General features: G+C 50.5%; 1 protein-coding gene across 2 annotated transcripts in view; it reads left to right on the top strand.

Moving 5' to 3' along the window:
* LOC141998735 (zinc finger protein 620-like) overlaps nucleotides 1-13,250 on the top strand; it is a 22,124-nt gene extending 8,874 nt beyond the window's left edge. The window contains exons 1-4 of one of the 2 annotated variants that reach the window (XM_074971724.1): nucleotides 7,921-8,368; nucleotides 9,810-9,936; nucleotides 11,027-11,140; nucleotides 11,511-13,250. In XM_074971724.1, coding sequence (XP_074827825.1) covers nucleotides 8,171-8,368; nucleotides 9,810-9,936; nucleotides 11,027-11,140; nucleotides 11,511-12,154 — 1,083 coding nt within the window. In that variant the 5' untranslated portion in view covers nucleotides 7,921-8,170 and the 3' untranslated portion in view covers nucleotides 12,155-13,250. Of the gene's footprint in view, nucleotides 1-72; nucleotides 566-7,920; nucleotides 8,369-9,809; nucleotides 9,937-11,026; nucleotides 11,141-11,510 lie in introns of those variants that run through there. The other variant, XM_074971723.1, reaches the window with a different exon arrangement.
* The last annotated feature ends 1,147 nt before the right edge of the window (nucleotides 13,251-14,397 follow it).

A 14,397-nucleotide genomic window follows, 5' to 3' on the forward strand; every position in this document is an offset into this window, starting at 1 on the left:
ATTTAGGCTTGTTTCACCCTTTCCTTGGCATTGGAAATGACTCCTGACTGGATTCTCTCCCTGTCCCAGCAGGTGACTGGATGGTGAGTGAGAATGAGGAGGAGAATCCCCTGCAGAAAGCTCATAAACAAGTGGAGTTGCATGGAATGCTATTGGGAAGATCCACAGTGGATGCTCCTGCACAGGGAGAAGCTGGTGGGAGTCAGCTTGGATCAAAGGGGAAGAAGGAAAACCATGCAGGGAAGGGACAGAGCAAATCCACTCCCCATGAGGGTGGTTCCAGAGACGTTCACAAAATCACGGTCCAGCAGACCGGAGAGACACCAAAAATATGCCAGTACTGCGGGAAAATCTTCAGCTGCAACTCACACCTCACTAGACACCAGAGAACCCACACGGGGGAGAGACCCTATGAATGCCCCGTCTGTGGGAAAAGCTTCGGTCAGAGCTCGCACCTGATTGTACATGAGAGGATCCACACGGGCCAGAGACCCTTCAAGTGCGACGAATGCGAGAAAAGCTTCAATAGCAGCACGCGCCTCGTTGGACATCAGAGACGCCATAGGAAGAAGAAACTCTCTAAATTCCCTCTGTTGGCTAGAGCAAATACCGTATTTCCCAATTCCTTGAGTATCCAGCTACCTCTCTCTGGGGTCAGGGGGCAGCTGCAGGTGCCTCTGGTCTGCTCAGTGAATCTCTGGGTCTGCCTCCAGTAGTAAACCCCAGGCTGTGGAGAAACCCCGATCAGTTTTTCCTCATTGCTGCACTGCCAGCCAGGTGCGGGTAGAGGAAAGAAGAACCCAGCTCCCCTAGCAACTCCTCTCCCTGGACTCAAATCCCTTTCCACTAACCAATTCCTTGAACTAAGCCACCTTTCTCACACCAGAGACCTGTCTCTACACCCTCTACTGGGTCTTAGGCTGCCCCCTCCCCCTTATTGGAGCTATTTCTGGTGGGGTGGGTGTCCCAGAGGCCCTTCCCTTGCAGACTGTGGGAGGAAACCAGGGAGATCAAATGCTGGGGATTTAAGGTCAGAAGGGACCATCATGATCACTTAGTCTGACCTCCTGAATATTGCAGGCCACAGAACCACCCCTCTAACAGTCCCCTAACCTCTGGCTGAGTTACTGCAGTCCTCAAATCATTCTTCAATCCTTCAAGTTACAGAGAATCCACCATTTACATTAGTTTAAATCTGCAAGTGACCCATGCCCCACGCTGCAGAGGAAGGCAAAGCCCTCGCAGGGTCTCTGCCAATCTGATCCCAGGGGGAAATTCCTTTCTGACTCTAAATAGGGCAATCAGTTTGACCCTGAGCATGTGGGCAAGACCTACCAGCCAGACACCTGGGGAAGAATTCTCTGAAATAAGTCCGTCCTCCCCATCTAGTGTCCTATAACCGGTTGGAGATGTTTGCTGCTAGCAGTCACAGATCAGTGATGTACCATTGTAGGCAGGCTCATCATACCATCCCCTCCATTAACTTATCAAGCTCAGTCTTGAAGCCAGTAAGGTTTTTGCCCCCACTTGGAAGGCTGTTTGAGAACTTCACTCCTCTGGTGGTTAGAAGCCTTCATCTAATTTCAAGCCTAAATTTGTTGATGGCCAATTTATATCTATTTGTTCTTCTGTCCACATTGGTGCTTAACTTAAATAACTCCTCTCCCTCCCTGGTGTTTAGCCCTCTGATGTATTTATAGAAAGCAATCATATCTCCCCTCAGCCTTCATTGGGTTAGGCTGCTAAAGCCGTGCTCTCTGAATCTCTTCTCATAAGGTAGGTTTTCCATTCCTCAGATCATCCTAGCTGCCCTTGTCTGCACCTGGTCCAGTTTGAATTCATCTTTCTTAAACATGGGAGACCAGAATAGCACACAGAATTCCAGATGAAGTCTTGCCAGTGTCTTGTATAAGGGTACAAACACTTCCCTGTCTCTACTGGAAATACCTCACGTGGGGCATCCTAGGACTGCATTAGCCTTTTCCGTGTCACATTGGTGAGTCATAGTCATTCTGTGATCAACCAATACACCCAGGTCATTCTCCTCCGCTATCACTTCCAAGTGATAAGAGGGATGAAGTGTAGAGGAAACAATGTTTTTGAGCAAAAGGAAGATAGTAGGTGGGCAGAGGGATTTGAATCAGCCAATGATAAGGGGCTGAGACTGGAAAACACTCTACGCTAGTTGGTTATAGCTCTTTATTGCAGAGAGGAACTTTGGGCAGCATGAAGAGAACAAGGGAAGGTACTTTGTGCCAGGCAGCACAGGGACTGCAGTTAGTCTGCAGTGATCAGACAACCCCTGAAGCTGTCAAGTAGACTCTTCTCTCCGAATTCAGAGTTGCAGCCCTGACCAGTTTGCTGTTTCTGATGTTCAGCTGAGACCACATCAGAGCACAGTGAACTAAAAGGGTAACTTATGAATAACCTGGGGCTCTACCTAACTGGGAATCTTCCAGAGAAATTGGAGATCAACTTTAAAGTCAACAAATGAAATTTCAACAAATGAAATCTGCAGCGGGTGGAAGCGGAGGACTTTGGCTTAGGTATTTCCTCTGAAATAAATATAAGTTATTTCAATAAGAGCAATTATTCTGATTCCTCTGAATATCTATTTTCAGAATGGCTGTTGGTCACAGTCACTGCCAGTCAGAACTTCTCATTGTCCTCTTGGAGGACTACAGCTTTTGCTGACTAGGCTGCAGAGAAGCTGTGGCTGTGAGAACATGCTGGTGATGGGATGTGGTAAACGAGGTTATTGTTTCTTTGCTGTACGGAGCCTCTTTCAGGTGAACCCTTTGTTCCCTCTCCCAGAACAATCCTGAGATCACGTTTCGTCATGCCTCTTGGGGTGAATAAAATTTGTGTATTTAGAAACTGTTTGCAGTCTGATTCCCCCCCACTCCCCATTCCTCCTCTCCACTTGTATACTCTGCTGCTCTCATTACAGTGACACCCAGCTCCTCTTCTCCCCTCACGTGCTGGCTTTTCTTTCATCGTGCCTATGCTTCCCCCACCTCTCAGACCACCCCAACCCCTCCCCCCCTACACACACACTCTCTCTCTCTCTCTCTTTTTTCTGGGCCTAAAATACTCCTCCACACCTTTGCCACTTCCTGCCTTGACTGCTGCAGCCTCTTCTCACTACCTTCCCTTCCCCTAAGCTCAAATTCCAGTTCTTGGTCCTGCTTGTACCCCAGTTTTCACATCCTACTGCTCTTTGTTCCCTTGTGACAGTGTTGCGGCAAGACTAAGCAGGGCGGAGACCCCTAGGCACTCACTGCAGGCCCCCAGCCCTTGAGTTCCTCCTGCCAGTTGCACTCCAGTGGTGTATGGTCTACACTTGGGAACTGCAAAGGCAGCTGCCTACTTACTGTGTGTGAAGGGACTGGTCAGGGATTTTGCAGGGAGCCAAAGGGGCATATCCTTGAGGATCCTTGCAGGGTGTATGTGACAGTCAGTCAGGCCCTAGCTGAGGAAACCACTTCTCAGCCTGGATGGGAGACAAATAACTTCATTCTCAGGCCGCCAGGGGGTGACTGGGAGGCAGGACTCCTAGGTTCTATTCCCAGCTGTTCCACTGTCCCTCTAACTTAATCTCAAGGGGAAAGAGCTCCACCCTTTCCCCCCCCAGCCACATCTCTCATCCCACACCTCTCCAGCTCTGGATCTACACTAGTCTTGGGCACTCCCAGAAACATGATGAGAAAACCTCCCCATGCAGGACCTTCCTGCCTGCCAGCCAGGCTGATGGCTCCTTAATGGGAACCTTGAGAACCCAGCTGTCCTGGGATTGTGGTGGGAGGGGATGGATATAAAGAGCTTCATGGAGGTGGGAGTCCAATGGGATGGGGGTTGTCTGGAGAATCCTGACAATAAAAGGGACATGAGAACCTAGCCAAAGAAAGGCTGCTGGGAGCCCTGCATCACATTTCTCTCTGGCTTAGTTTACACACAGCTAAATTGCTACAGATTACAAAGGGGGTTGCACTAATATAAACTAAGGGCTTGTTCATGGGTGAAACAGTGGGGAATAGTTACTCTGTAATAGCTCTCTGTGTTGACAATTTCATTGTTAACCACAGGGGGAGTTAATCATAGAATAGTAGGGTTGGAAGATACCTCAGGAGGTCATCTAGTCCAACCCCCTGCTCGAAGCAGGACCAACACCAACTAAATCATCCCAGCCAGGGCTTTGTCAAGCCGGGCCTTAAAAACCTCTAAGGACGGAGATTCCACCACCTCCCTAGGTAACCCATTCCAGTGCTTCACCACCCTCCTAGTGAAAAAGTGTTTCTTAATATCCATCCTAGACCTCCCCCACTGCAACTTGAGACCATTGCTTGTGAAATAGCAATCATCCGTTAAATTCACACCCAGGCTTACTTTGCAAGAGAAACTGGAATGATTAAAACAAAACTATATGGCACAAAACAAATGAATTAAAAACTGGCTAACAGACAGGTTTCAGAATTGTAAATGGGAAACCATCACTGAGCAGGTGTGTGTATAGGGGGACCCTGCAGGGATCAGCTCTTGGCCCTACCTACTTCACATTTTCATCAGCAAGCTGGGAGAAAACCAAAAAGTATCACCCATAAAGTTTGCAGATTGCAAAGGGTGGGAGGGAATCACGAAGAGGACAGGTTGCTGACAGAGAGCAGTCTGAGTCACTTGGTGAGCTGGGCACAAGCAAACAATTTATGGTTTAATATGGCCAAATGCAGAGTTATGAATCTAGAACCAAAAACTGTAGGCCACACTTGCAGGATGGGGCGCTGTCTCGTGGAAAGCAGGAACTCTGAAAAAAGACTTGTGGGACTGGTGGATGATCAGCTGAACCTGCGCTCCCAGGGCAAAGCTGTGGCCAAAAGGGCTGATGTGATCCTTGGATGCACAAACGGGAATATCCAAGAAGAATAGGGAAGTTATGTTACCTCTGTATTTGGCTGTGGCATGACCATTGCTGCACACTATTGTGTTCAGACAATGATTAAAGGACTGGAAAACAAGCTGTACAGGGACAGAGTGAGCTTCTGGGGTCGATTTTACTTTGCAAAGGGAAGGTTAAGGGGTGTCTTGCTTATAGTCTATAGGTACCTACGTGGACAACAGAAATGTGATACAGGAGGGCTCTTCATTCTGGCGAACAAAGGCATAAGCAAGTTCTAATGTCTGGAAGTTGAAGCCAAATGCAGACAAGAAATAAGGTGCAATTGTTTAACACTAAGGATTATTAACCAGTGGAAAAAGTTACTAATTTTTAAATCAAGATTGGATATTTTTGGGAACCATATGAACTAGTTCAAGCAGGAATTAATTCAAGGAAGTTCTATGGCTTGTGTTATAGAGGAGGTGGGAATAGGTAATCACAATTGTCCCTCCTGGCCATGTAATGGATGAATCTATGCAAAGCTTCCCCATAGAGACAAGCCCTGGCCTAAACCTATTTGGAAATCAATGTAGAACTTGTCTGCACAGGAAGTAAATATAGCATCCTTCTCTGTGAATGACCATAGTCATAAAGGGGTTTAATGTGCTTTAACACCTGTAGCTAACTGGATTTAATTTCCCCTCTAGACAAGCCCTGAGAGTTAAGTCAGTGCGATTTATGTGTGTAGACCAGTTCTGTGCCTGTCTCTGTCTTGTTTAGGGCTGCCCTTTTGGTTGGACTATTCCAGGAGGTTTAATTACGTGACATAATCTTTACTGAATGATGACTCTTCAGGTCCTGGAGACTCCAGGGCAATGCTGGAGGCTTGACACCTCTGGCTCTGGTTCGTTTTGTTGCTACCACCAGAGGGCCCACGGTTAAAAGAGGGGAAGCTGGACTCATTTTCTTGCTTTCTGTCTCTGCTGAACTTCCTAGGTCAGTTGTTGCTGCTGCTTCCTTCCCTTGTTGTGACTGGGAGCCGGGGCTGAGCAACTGCTGCAAAGGGCTCTGTGCGGGGAGAGCCCTGCATTAACGCCGCTCTGGGCCCAGCCGGGGGGACTTTCTGCGGGGGCTGGAGCCAGCCCCTGGGGCAGCTCCGGGCTCTGCCGACACCAGCCCCGGAGCCGGAGCCTGCAGGTGAGGGGAGAGACCCGGGGAAAGGGCTGGGGCCGGGCAGGAAAGTGACTCTGCGCAAACAGCCCAGGGAGGCTCAGATCTCGCAACCCCTGGGAAGCTGCTGGGTGAGAGAAATACCAGGGAAAGGGGGAGCCTTGCGGGTTCTGTATTTTAATAATCTAGCCCCTTAGACAAGCCAGGAGGGGCCACTTCCCTCTGCAGGGGTGGGTAAATCTCCCCAGGATCCCAGTGCAGAGAGGGATGGGTTCGCTGCGTCCCCCCCCTCCCCCCCCACATTTGTCATCTGCGCAAAGTGACTCTCACGGGCTCTAGATAACTGTGGGACAAGAGGCTCCTGGAGAAATATTTGTGCAGCCAAGGCGGGGGTGAGAGAGAGAGAAGCTTTGGGGCTCACCAGAAGCTCTTCTTCAGGGTTGGGAATGAACTCGGAGCATCACAGCTAAATACAAGGTGGAAGGGATTGTTTCATGTAAGTAGTTAACACCTATACAGATATACACAGAACTACGTACGCTAAACAGCCTACTCCATCTAGGGTGACCAGAGCTCCCGATTTTATAGGGACAGTCCCAATATTTGGGGCTTTGTCTTATATAGACACTTATTACCCCAACCCCCCATCCTGATTTGTCACCCTTGCTGTCTGGTCACCCTAGCCCCACCTTGTATTTAGCTGTGAGTAAGTTTCCCAGACCTGGAGCAGAGCTCTGGGTGAGCCCGGAAAGCTTATCTCTCTCCCCAACAGAAGCTGGTCCAATAAAAGATATTCCCTCCCCCACCTTGTCTCTCTACTATCCTGGGACCGACACAGCTACAACCCCACTGTTTCATTAACTAGGTCTCTATTTGATGCTCTCATGATATGTGATCTTTTTTTAAAAAAAATCTTTTCCTGGGAAGAGAGAGGCCTTTCAGATTTCATCCAAAACGGGCCATACTGTGAGTGCATCACCCTTCCCAACAGCATTTTATTAGTGTAAATAAATCGTTCGAATCAAGCCTTAATGTAGGCCACACTTGCAGGATGGTGCGCTGTCTCGTGGGAAGCAGGGATTCTGAAAAAAGACTTGTGGGACTGGTGGATAATCAGCTGAACCTGCGCTCCCAGGGCAAAGCTGTGGCCAAAAGGGCTGATGTGATCCTTGGATGCACAAACGGGAATATCCAGGAAGAACAGGGAAGTTATGTTACCTCTGTATTTGGCTGTGGCATGACCATTGCTGCACACTATTGTGTTCAGACAATGATTAAAGGACTGGAAAACAAGCTGCACAGGGACAGAGTGAGCTTCTGGGGTCGATTTTACTTTGCAAAGGGAAGTTTAAGGGGTGTCTTGCTCATAGTCTATAGGTACCTACATGGACAACAGAAATGTGATACAGAGGGCTCTTCATTCTGGCGAACAAAGGCATAAACAAGTTCTGTCTGGAAGTTGAAGCCAAATGCAGACAAGAAATAAGGTGCAATTGTTTAACACTAAGGATTATTAACCAGTGGAAAAAGTTACTAATTTTTAAATCAAGATTGGATATTTTTGGAAACCATAGGATGCAATTTCTGTAAGATTTCCCTTTCATCCTTCAAAAGCTGCCTCCCCATCTGTCCCTTGCCTTCGTCCAGGCTGGCAGTTTCGCAAGGCTAAAAAACCAGAAATTGTTGCAAGAACTCACAGGCCAGAATTCACGCCTTCCTTGGCATGGTGTTTTGAAAGAGAAGCAAAAACCATGGGCATAATGGCAACGTTTCCAGCTGGGTGTAAAATCTGAGCTCGGGGGGGGGGGGGTGATGGGAAGGGGCAGCAGGAGCAATGAATGGGGAGGGAGACTCCCAGCTCCCAAACCTGCCCAGCTCCATTCACTGCAGCACTCCTGGGCAGACTGACTTTCCTGGGGACAAGGAGAGAGGAAAAAGCAGTTCTTGCCTCTGCCTGCGCCCCCTGCCTGCTGAGGGAACATGGTGCCCTCAGGAATCCTCCAAAACAAGCATCTCCTTTGATTCGGCTCATTTCTAGCATTTGGTTCACAGACTCGGATACTGGGAGGTTTAAAGATGTCTCAGTCCTGCTAGGAGGGGCCAGGTCTGTGCTGTAATAAAGTGACTATGGACTTTCCCAGCTTTGCAGAGTCAGAACCTCTGTGTGCAGGAGACAAACCTGGGGGGAGTCAAGGTGTGAAGTGGACTAAAACCCCCTCTGACGCCTCCCCAATCACCTCTCTCCCTGGCAGGCTGCAGAATAACATCCGTCCAGTCCAGCCACGTCTTCCCAGAAGCGAAATGGCTTTAGCACAGCGTATTCAGGTAGGGGATTTTTCAGGGAGCTGCTGCAGGGTTTGTGCTGGACGGGGAGGGAGCAGGGCATACACAGGAGTAGGGAGTGGGAGGTGGGGTTAGAGTGTGACAAACCTGCTGGGACTCTAGAGAACAGGGGGAATTCCCCCGTCTGTGGACCAGGAATCAAGCTGCGTGTCCAGGCACTGAAGAACGTATCGGACTCCTGCTAGCCACAGCCCTGAGCTTCCTAGCCAGAGGTTGATACAAAGAGGAAAGGGGGCAACCAACCCTTCTTCCCATGTTCAGCTGCTGGAATTCCTCCTGGGAAGCTGTCCATGGACAGTACTCATGGGCTCCATTTCCAGGATCTGTCTCTTATCTAGTAGCCACACGATGAGGTCTGAAGCAGTCTGCATGGGGAACTCTGCTATCCAATCCCTTCCCTTTCAGTTCTGGGGCGTTTCTGCCTCCCCCCCCCCCCATGAATAACTCTCGTGTAGCTTCTGCTCCTGCTCGGAGTTTCACAGTGGGCAGCAGCAACAGCAGACCATTTCTGATGCGTTTCTCAGATGCTCACAGCTCTGAAGGGCAGCCTGGAACTGGCCAGCAGCAATTACTCCGGAGCTGCCTATCGGCAGACTAGGAAAAGCAGCACAGCAGCATCTGGGGACGCAGGCCAAATCATTTCTTATCTTCCAGACTGGCTGGGAAGAGCATTCATCGTCATGATGCCCTGGCTCTCTGAAGCCCTGTCTGTTTTCGGGAACCCTGTTGCACTGGTGAGGGCAGTGCCGGAGGTTCCCATGTATGCCACGGTGGCTTGTGTGGCTCCTTGAGCAAGGTTTTAATTCCATTTTCATATCCGTCTCTTGCTACGGTGTGTGTCTGTGTGGTGGACCCGGTAAACTCCCACACCACATGCAGATCTCTGCCGCTTGAGCTAAAGTAACTCCATTAGCTTGTGAGGGCAGTAGCCTATTGCATTTTTGAGGGCCAGCTGCCAGAGGGGTGTATCTAATGTATTGGCCCAGCGGGTTGCAATAGCAGGCACAGATAGAAATCTGATCTATTGGACCAGTAGCAGGCACAGGTAGAAATTCAAATGATGCTAGTGAGTTTCTCAGGCTCTGCAGAACAACTCTGCAATGAACAAAGTTCTCTTTAGCTTTCTGCTGCTACTAGGGAAGCTCTGAGCAGTGCAGAGGGGCCAAAGCCGGCTGTCTCCTGGGCAGAAACACGGCAGCATCCGACCCCCCTTCATAATCCTCCTCTCAGCCGGACAGGCTGGGAGCTTCGCTTCCCTCTGAAACGAGAGCTTTAATTCTGCAGCTGTGCCTCTCGCTTGGCAGGGAAAGGGCTCTGCTCTCTGGGGCCGAGGTGGATTTTTCCAGCTCTACCTGTGACTGAGCTGGTGGGACTCTGGCTGGGGCAGCAGGTTGTGAGCGGGGGACTCTTGTTGTTGATACAGATGCCGGTGACCTTCGAGGAGGTGGCTGTGTATTTCTCTGAGGGGGAATGGGCTCTGCTGGACCTGGGTCAGCGAGCCCTCTACAGGGATGTCATGCAGGAGAACTATGAGAACGTGACCTCACTGGGTAAGGATTCCTGTCTCCTAGGCGTGTTGAAATTTGAACTTTGCATCGCCTGAATTGACCTCTGCTCACAGTTCTTCCCGGTCTCTTAGATTTCAGTGGGATCAGCCCCACAGCTCCCTTTTTATCTGGACTTTACATTCTCTAGGGCAGGACTGTCTTTGTCTGTGCAGTGCCCAGCATAAAGGGGCCCTGGGCCTTGCTGAGGTCTCTAGGCACTATAGCAATCCAAGTCATCAACCGAGGATTTAGCAGCTATAATTACAGTGCACACTAACTCCCAGGCCTTCTCCGCACTCTGCCGGATTTTAATACTCCCTCTGACTCACCAGGTTCCCTACCTACTCCAGCGTTCTTGCCTGACCTCTTCATACCCCGGAACTGCTGCATTTGGTGACACCGCTGCTCCCTCCCACCCCTTAAGGCACTGAATCCTGCTCGCTTGTGCACACTGGTCCCAGCTTCCCTCTGACTCTCCCCAGGGCCCTCGCTGTCAGCGAGAAGGGGATCGTGGGTGGAGTCTCTGCTCTCTGGGACACAGAGCTGCCCTCTCTTGTCTTTTAGGAACCTCTTTTGAGGAGTCTCTCGCTGGCTTTGTTCACAGCAATAGATAGTCTTGGGACCAGTCTATCCCCCCCCCCCCCCCCCCGTGCCATAGAGCCATGATTGCAGGCTGTGAGGGGCACTTTGGTACAAGAGGTGGGGCTGGCGGCTGGGCATGCTCTGTTAGAGCCCTGCACCCGTTCAATTCGGGTCCCTCACTAATTGCTCATGGCTCAGAATAATTGCAATAACCAATCATGGTTTGCAGGAGCCCAAAAGTCTGTTAATTACGCTTCCCCAGCCCATATGGATATGGGGGAAGGCTGGGTAGCAGCGGAGGGAGACCCTAGAGGGGATTCCTGGTTGGTGGGGTATTAAAAAGGAACCACCTCTGAATATTTGACTGTATTCGTTAGCGGTGTCCTGTGGCTTTGAAAAGATGGCTCTGGAATTATACTGTTTTAACTGCGCTAGAACGTTACATTTGAACCTTTGTTACCCAAATGTGTAATTCACCCTCCTCTTACAAGGTTAATTTTCCCTGGAGCAGGATTTCTGATGTCCAGACCTGACTTGATCTGTCAGCTGGAACAAGGGGAAGAGACATGGGTCCCAGATCTCCAGGGCTCGGAGAAAAGGGGGATCCGGAGAGGTGCCTGCACAGGTGAGGATTTGGTTCAACTGACGTGTAAACTGTCCATCTGCGAAGGAAACAGCTGGGATTCCCACTTAGGCCCTCTGAACTCCTCCAGTTTTGCCTCATTGTGAACCAGATCAGGAGGCTAGCCAGCAAGTCGTCCGCTGTCATTCCCACCCATTCTAACTGACACCTGGCAGTAGCTCCTTCCCCTGGAGTGTTCACATGGGATATGAGAGTGGAGTCGGTTCACTCTTCCCTTATCGGAGGAAGGGTTTAGGGGGATTTGGACCCTAATATTTCAATTTCCCCAATAGCTATTTTGGTTTGTTTCTGAGTTTGCTTTCCCCCGGCACAGGGACTGACTCCGGTCTGGATTCTCTCCTTACCCCAACAGGTGACGAGATGTTGTGTAAGAATGAGGAGGAGAATCCTCAGCAGGAAGGGCCTGCGCAAGTGAAATTGTATGGGAGGGTATTGGGAGGATCCGGAGGAAATGTTCCTGCACAGGGAGAAATTGGTGGGAGTCAGAATGGATCAAAGAGGCAAAAGGAAAAGGACTCAGGGAAGGGACAAAGTAAATCCACTTCCCATGAGGGTGGTTCCAGAGACAGCAACAAAACCACAGTTCAGCAGACCGGAGAGACGCAGAAAATATGCATAGACTGCGGGAAAATCTTCAGTTGCATCTCGCACCTCATTAGACACCAGAGAACCCACACAGGGGAGAGACCCTTTAAATGCCCCGATTGCGGGAAAGGCTTCGGTCGGAGCTCGCACCTGGTTGTACATGAGCGGATCCACACGGGAGAGAGACCGTACAAGTGCGACGAATGCGAGAAAAGCTTCAATCAGAGCCCACACCTTATTAGACACCAGAAACTCCACCTGATGGACAGACGCTGTAAATTACCTGCCTGGGGTGGAGTGAATGCTGCATTTCCCAATTCCTTGAGTATCCAGCTGCCTATCGCTGGGATCAGGGGGCAGCTGCAGGTGCCTCCAGGCTGCTCAGTGAATCTCTGGCTCTGCCTCCTGTAGCAAACCACAGGCAGCGGAGAAGCCCCGATCAGTTTTTCCTCATTGCTGTGCTGCCAGGCCCCTCTGCCACTTGCCAGCCAGGTGGTGGTCAGGGAAAGAAGAACCCAACTCCCCTAGACACTCATCTCCCTGGACTCAAATCCCTTTCCACTAACCAATTTCTTGAGCTAAGCCACCTTTCTCAGGGCAGAGACCTGTCTCTGCACCATCCTCTGGGACGTAGGCTGTGCCTCCCCCACTTACTGGCGTTCATGTGGGGTGGGTGCCCCAGAGGCCCTTCCCTTGCAGACTTTGGGAGAAAACCAGGGAGATCAAATGTTCGGGGGACTAGGAGAGGAAGAATGGGCAGGGAACGGGTTGCTGGGAGTTTGAATCAGCTGACTGAATTAGCAAGTGATCAAGTGCTGAGACGGGACAACTCTGCACTAGTTGGCCAGAGCTCATTGCTGCAAAGAGGAACACCAGCTCGAAGGAAAGGAACAAGGTTTTGTGTACCAGGATCATGGTTACTGTCTGCAATGAACTTCCCACCCCGTGAGCCACCAGCAGCTCTGAGACCAGCACTCAGGCACTTCAGTCGGTCAGTGCAGAGTCGCAGCCCCTAAGGGTCAATTTCTGATGTTGGGTTAAAATGACCTCAGAGCACCCTGGTAACTCAAGAATTACAGGGCGGGGGGGTTCCTCACTGGGAATCTTCGAGAGAAATTAGAGACCAGTCATTTCCTATGTGTATTTGGGGTTTGCAACAAGCAGTGGATGAGTGGGTGTTGGGAAAGGAATGTGTGACTTATATTTATCTCTGGGGAAATCATTCGGGTATTTAACAGTAATTATTCCAGTTCTTCAGAATGTCTAAAATTAGAGTGACTAGTATGGGTCACTGACAGTCCAGATCTTTGTCCTTCTTAAACGAGTGGAGTAGGGCTCAGTGAGGGGTCCTGCTGTGATGCCACTCTGCTCACTGGGGAATGGGATTGATTCTTTGATGCCCATTGCCCATTTCAGGTAACATTTCACCCCATCTGCGCTAGTTATTCCCTCTCCCTGAACTATCTCTCTGTTGCACCTCTTTATTTCTATTTTGGTAAATAAAACCTGCACATACAGACGCTGTCTGGAATCCTCTGTGTTTTGTTTTTCACTGAGAGACCCTGCCATTCACGCTGATTTGAGAGAGGGGCCTGGGCTGCAGCGACATCGCCTCTGGGATGCACACCCAGCTCCTCTCTGCCTTTCTACCTCATGTGCTGCGGGTGCTTGCCTGGGAATCTCAGCAGCCTGCCTTCCCTCCCAGCCTGGGGGCTCAAACACTTCTCCTCCACCGCCTGCCTTGGCAGCTGCAGCCTCCTTCCTCTCCCCTGTGTTTTTTCCCCCACCTCAGATCCCAGCTCCTGGGCCTCTCCTTAGAAGCCCTGCCTGTACCTCTGCTGTCATTTCCAGCTGCTCCCTTTTTGCTCGGCCTGAGTTCACCTTGTATTGTGGTGCCAGCAGGAGCAAACAGCACAGAGCCCAGCAGGTGGTTACCATAAAGATAACCCAGCAGGGATCCAGACCTCTGAGGTCCCCCTGCTGAGAGGGTCATGACAGTGCACTCTGCATGGACCTGTCCACGGGGACCACTACCAGGACACAAGGCAGCAGCCCAGCCAGATGCCCCGTTGCTAGTACATTATTCCTGCACCCCAGCAATGGCCCTGGCTAGGAGCTGATTCCTGGGGCAATTCAAGTGACAGGTTAATCTCTAAGGCCCTGAATGGTTTGGGTCCTGCTTTCCTCAGAGCTCCTCCTCTCTCCACATGCCATTGCGCCAGCTGAGACAACAGAGCTCATATCTACTAGGTGTACCTAGGAAGGGGACTCCCTGCAGGGCGTGCTCAGCAATGGAGGGCTCAGATTCTGGAATTGGCTTCTTGCGGCCCAACAGAGTCCCTGTCCCTGATGGTTAGGTTCCATGCCAGGCCCGTGTTGTCTCCCCAGCGGCTGGGCAGCGAGGGTGTTGATGGGGCACTGATCAGCTCTGAGGGGAGGTCACGCAGCACTCGCAGTTTGAAGGATTCAGCTCTTCATATTTTAGTCTCCCAAACAGTTCTTCTAGTTTTCACCCTCTGAATCCCCTTTTACTCTTCCCCTTTCTGAGGTTCCCTTTCTCCCTAGCACAGGGACTGACATGTCTGGATTGTCCCTTTCATTCAAACAGATGACAAGTCAGGGAATGAGGAGGAGAATTCTCTAGTTACACCACA

The sequence above is a fragment of the Natator depressus genome, chromosome 14, assembly GCF_965152275.1.
Source record: "Natator depressus isolate rNatDep1 chromosome 14, rNatDep2.hap1, whole genome shotgun sequence".
Classification (NCBI taxonomy): Eukaryota; Metazoa; Chordata; order Testudines; family Cheloniidae; genus Natator; species Natator depressus.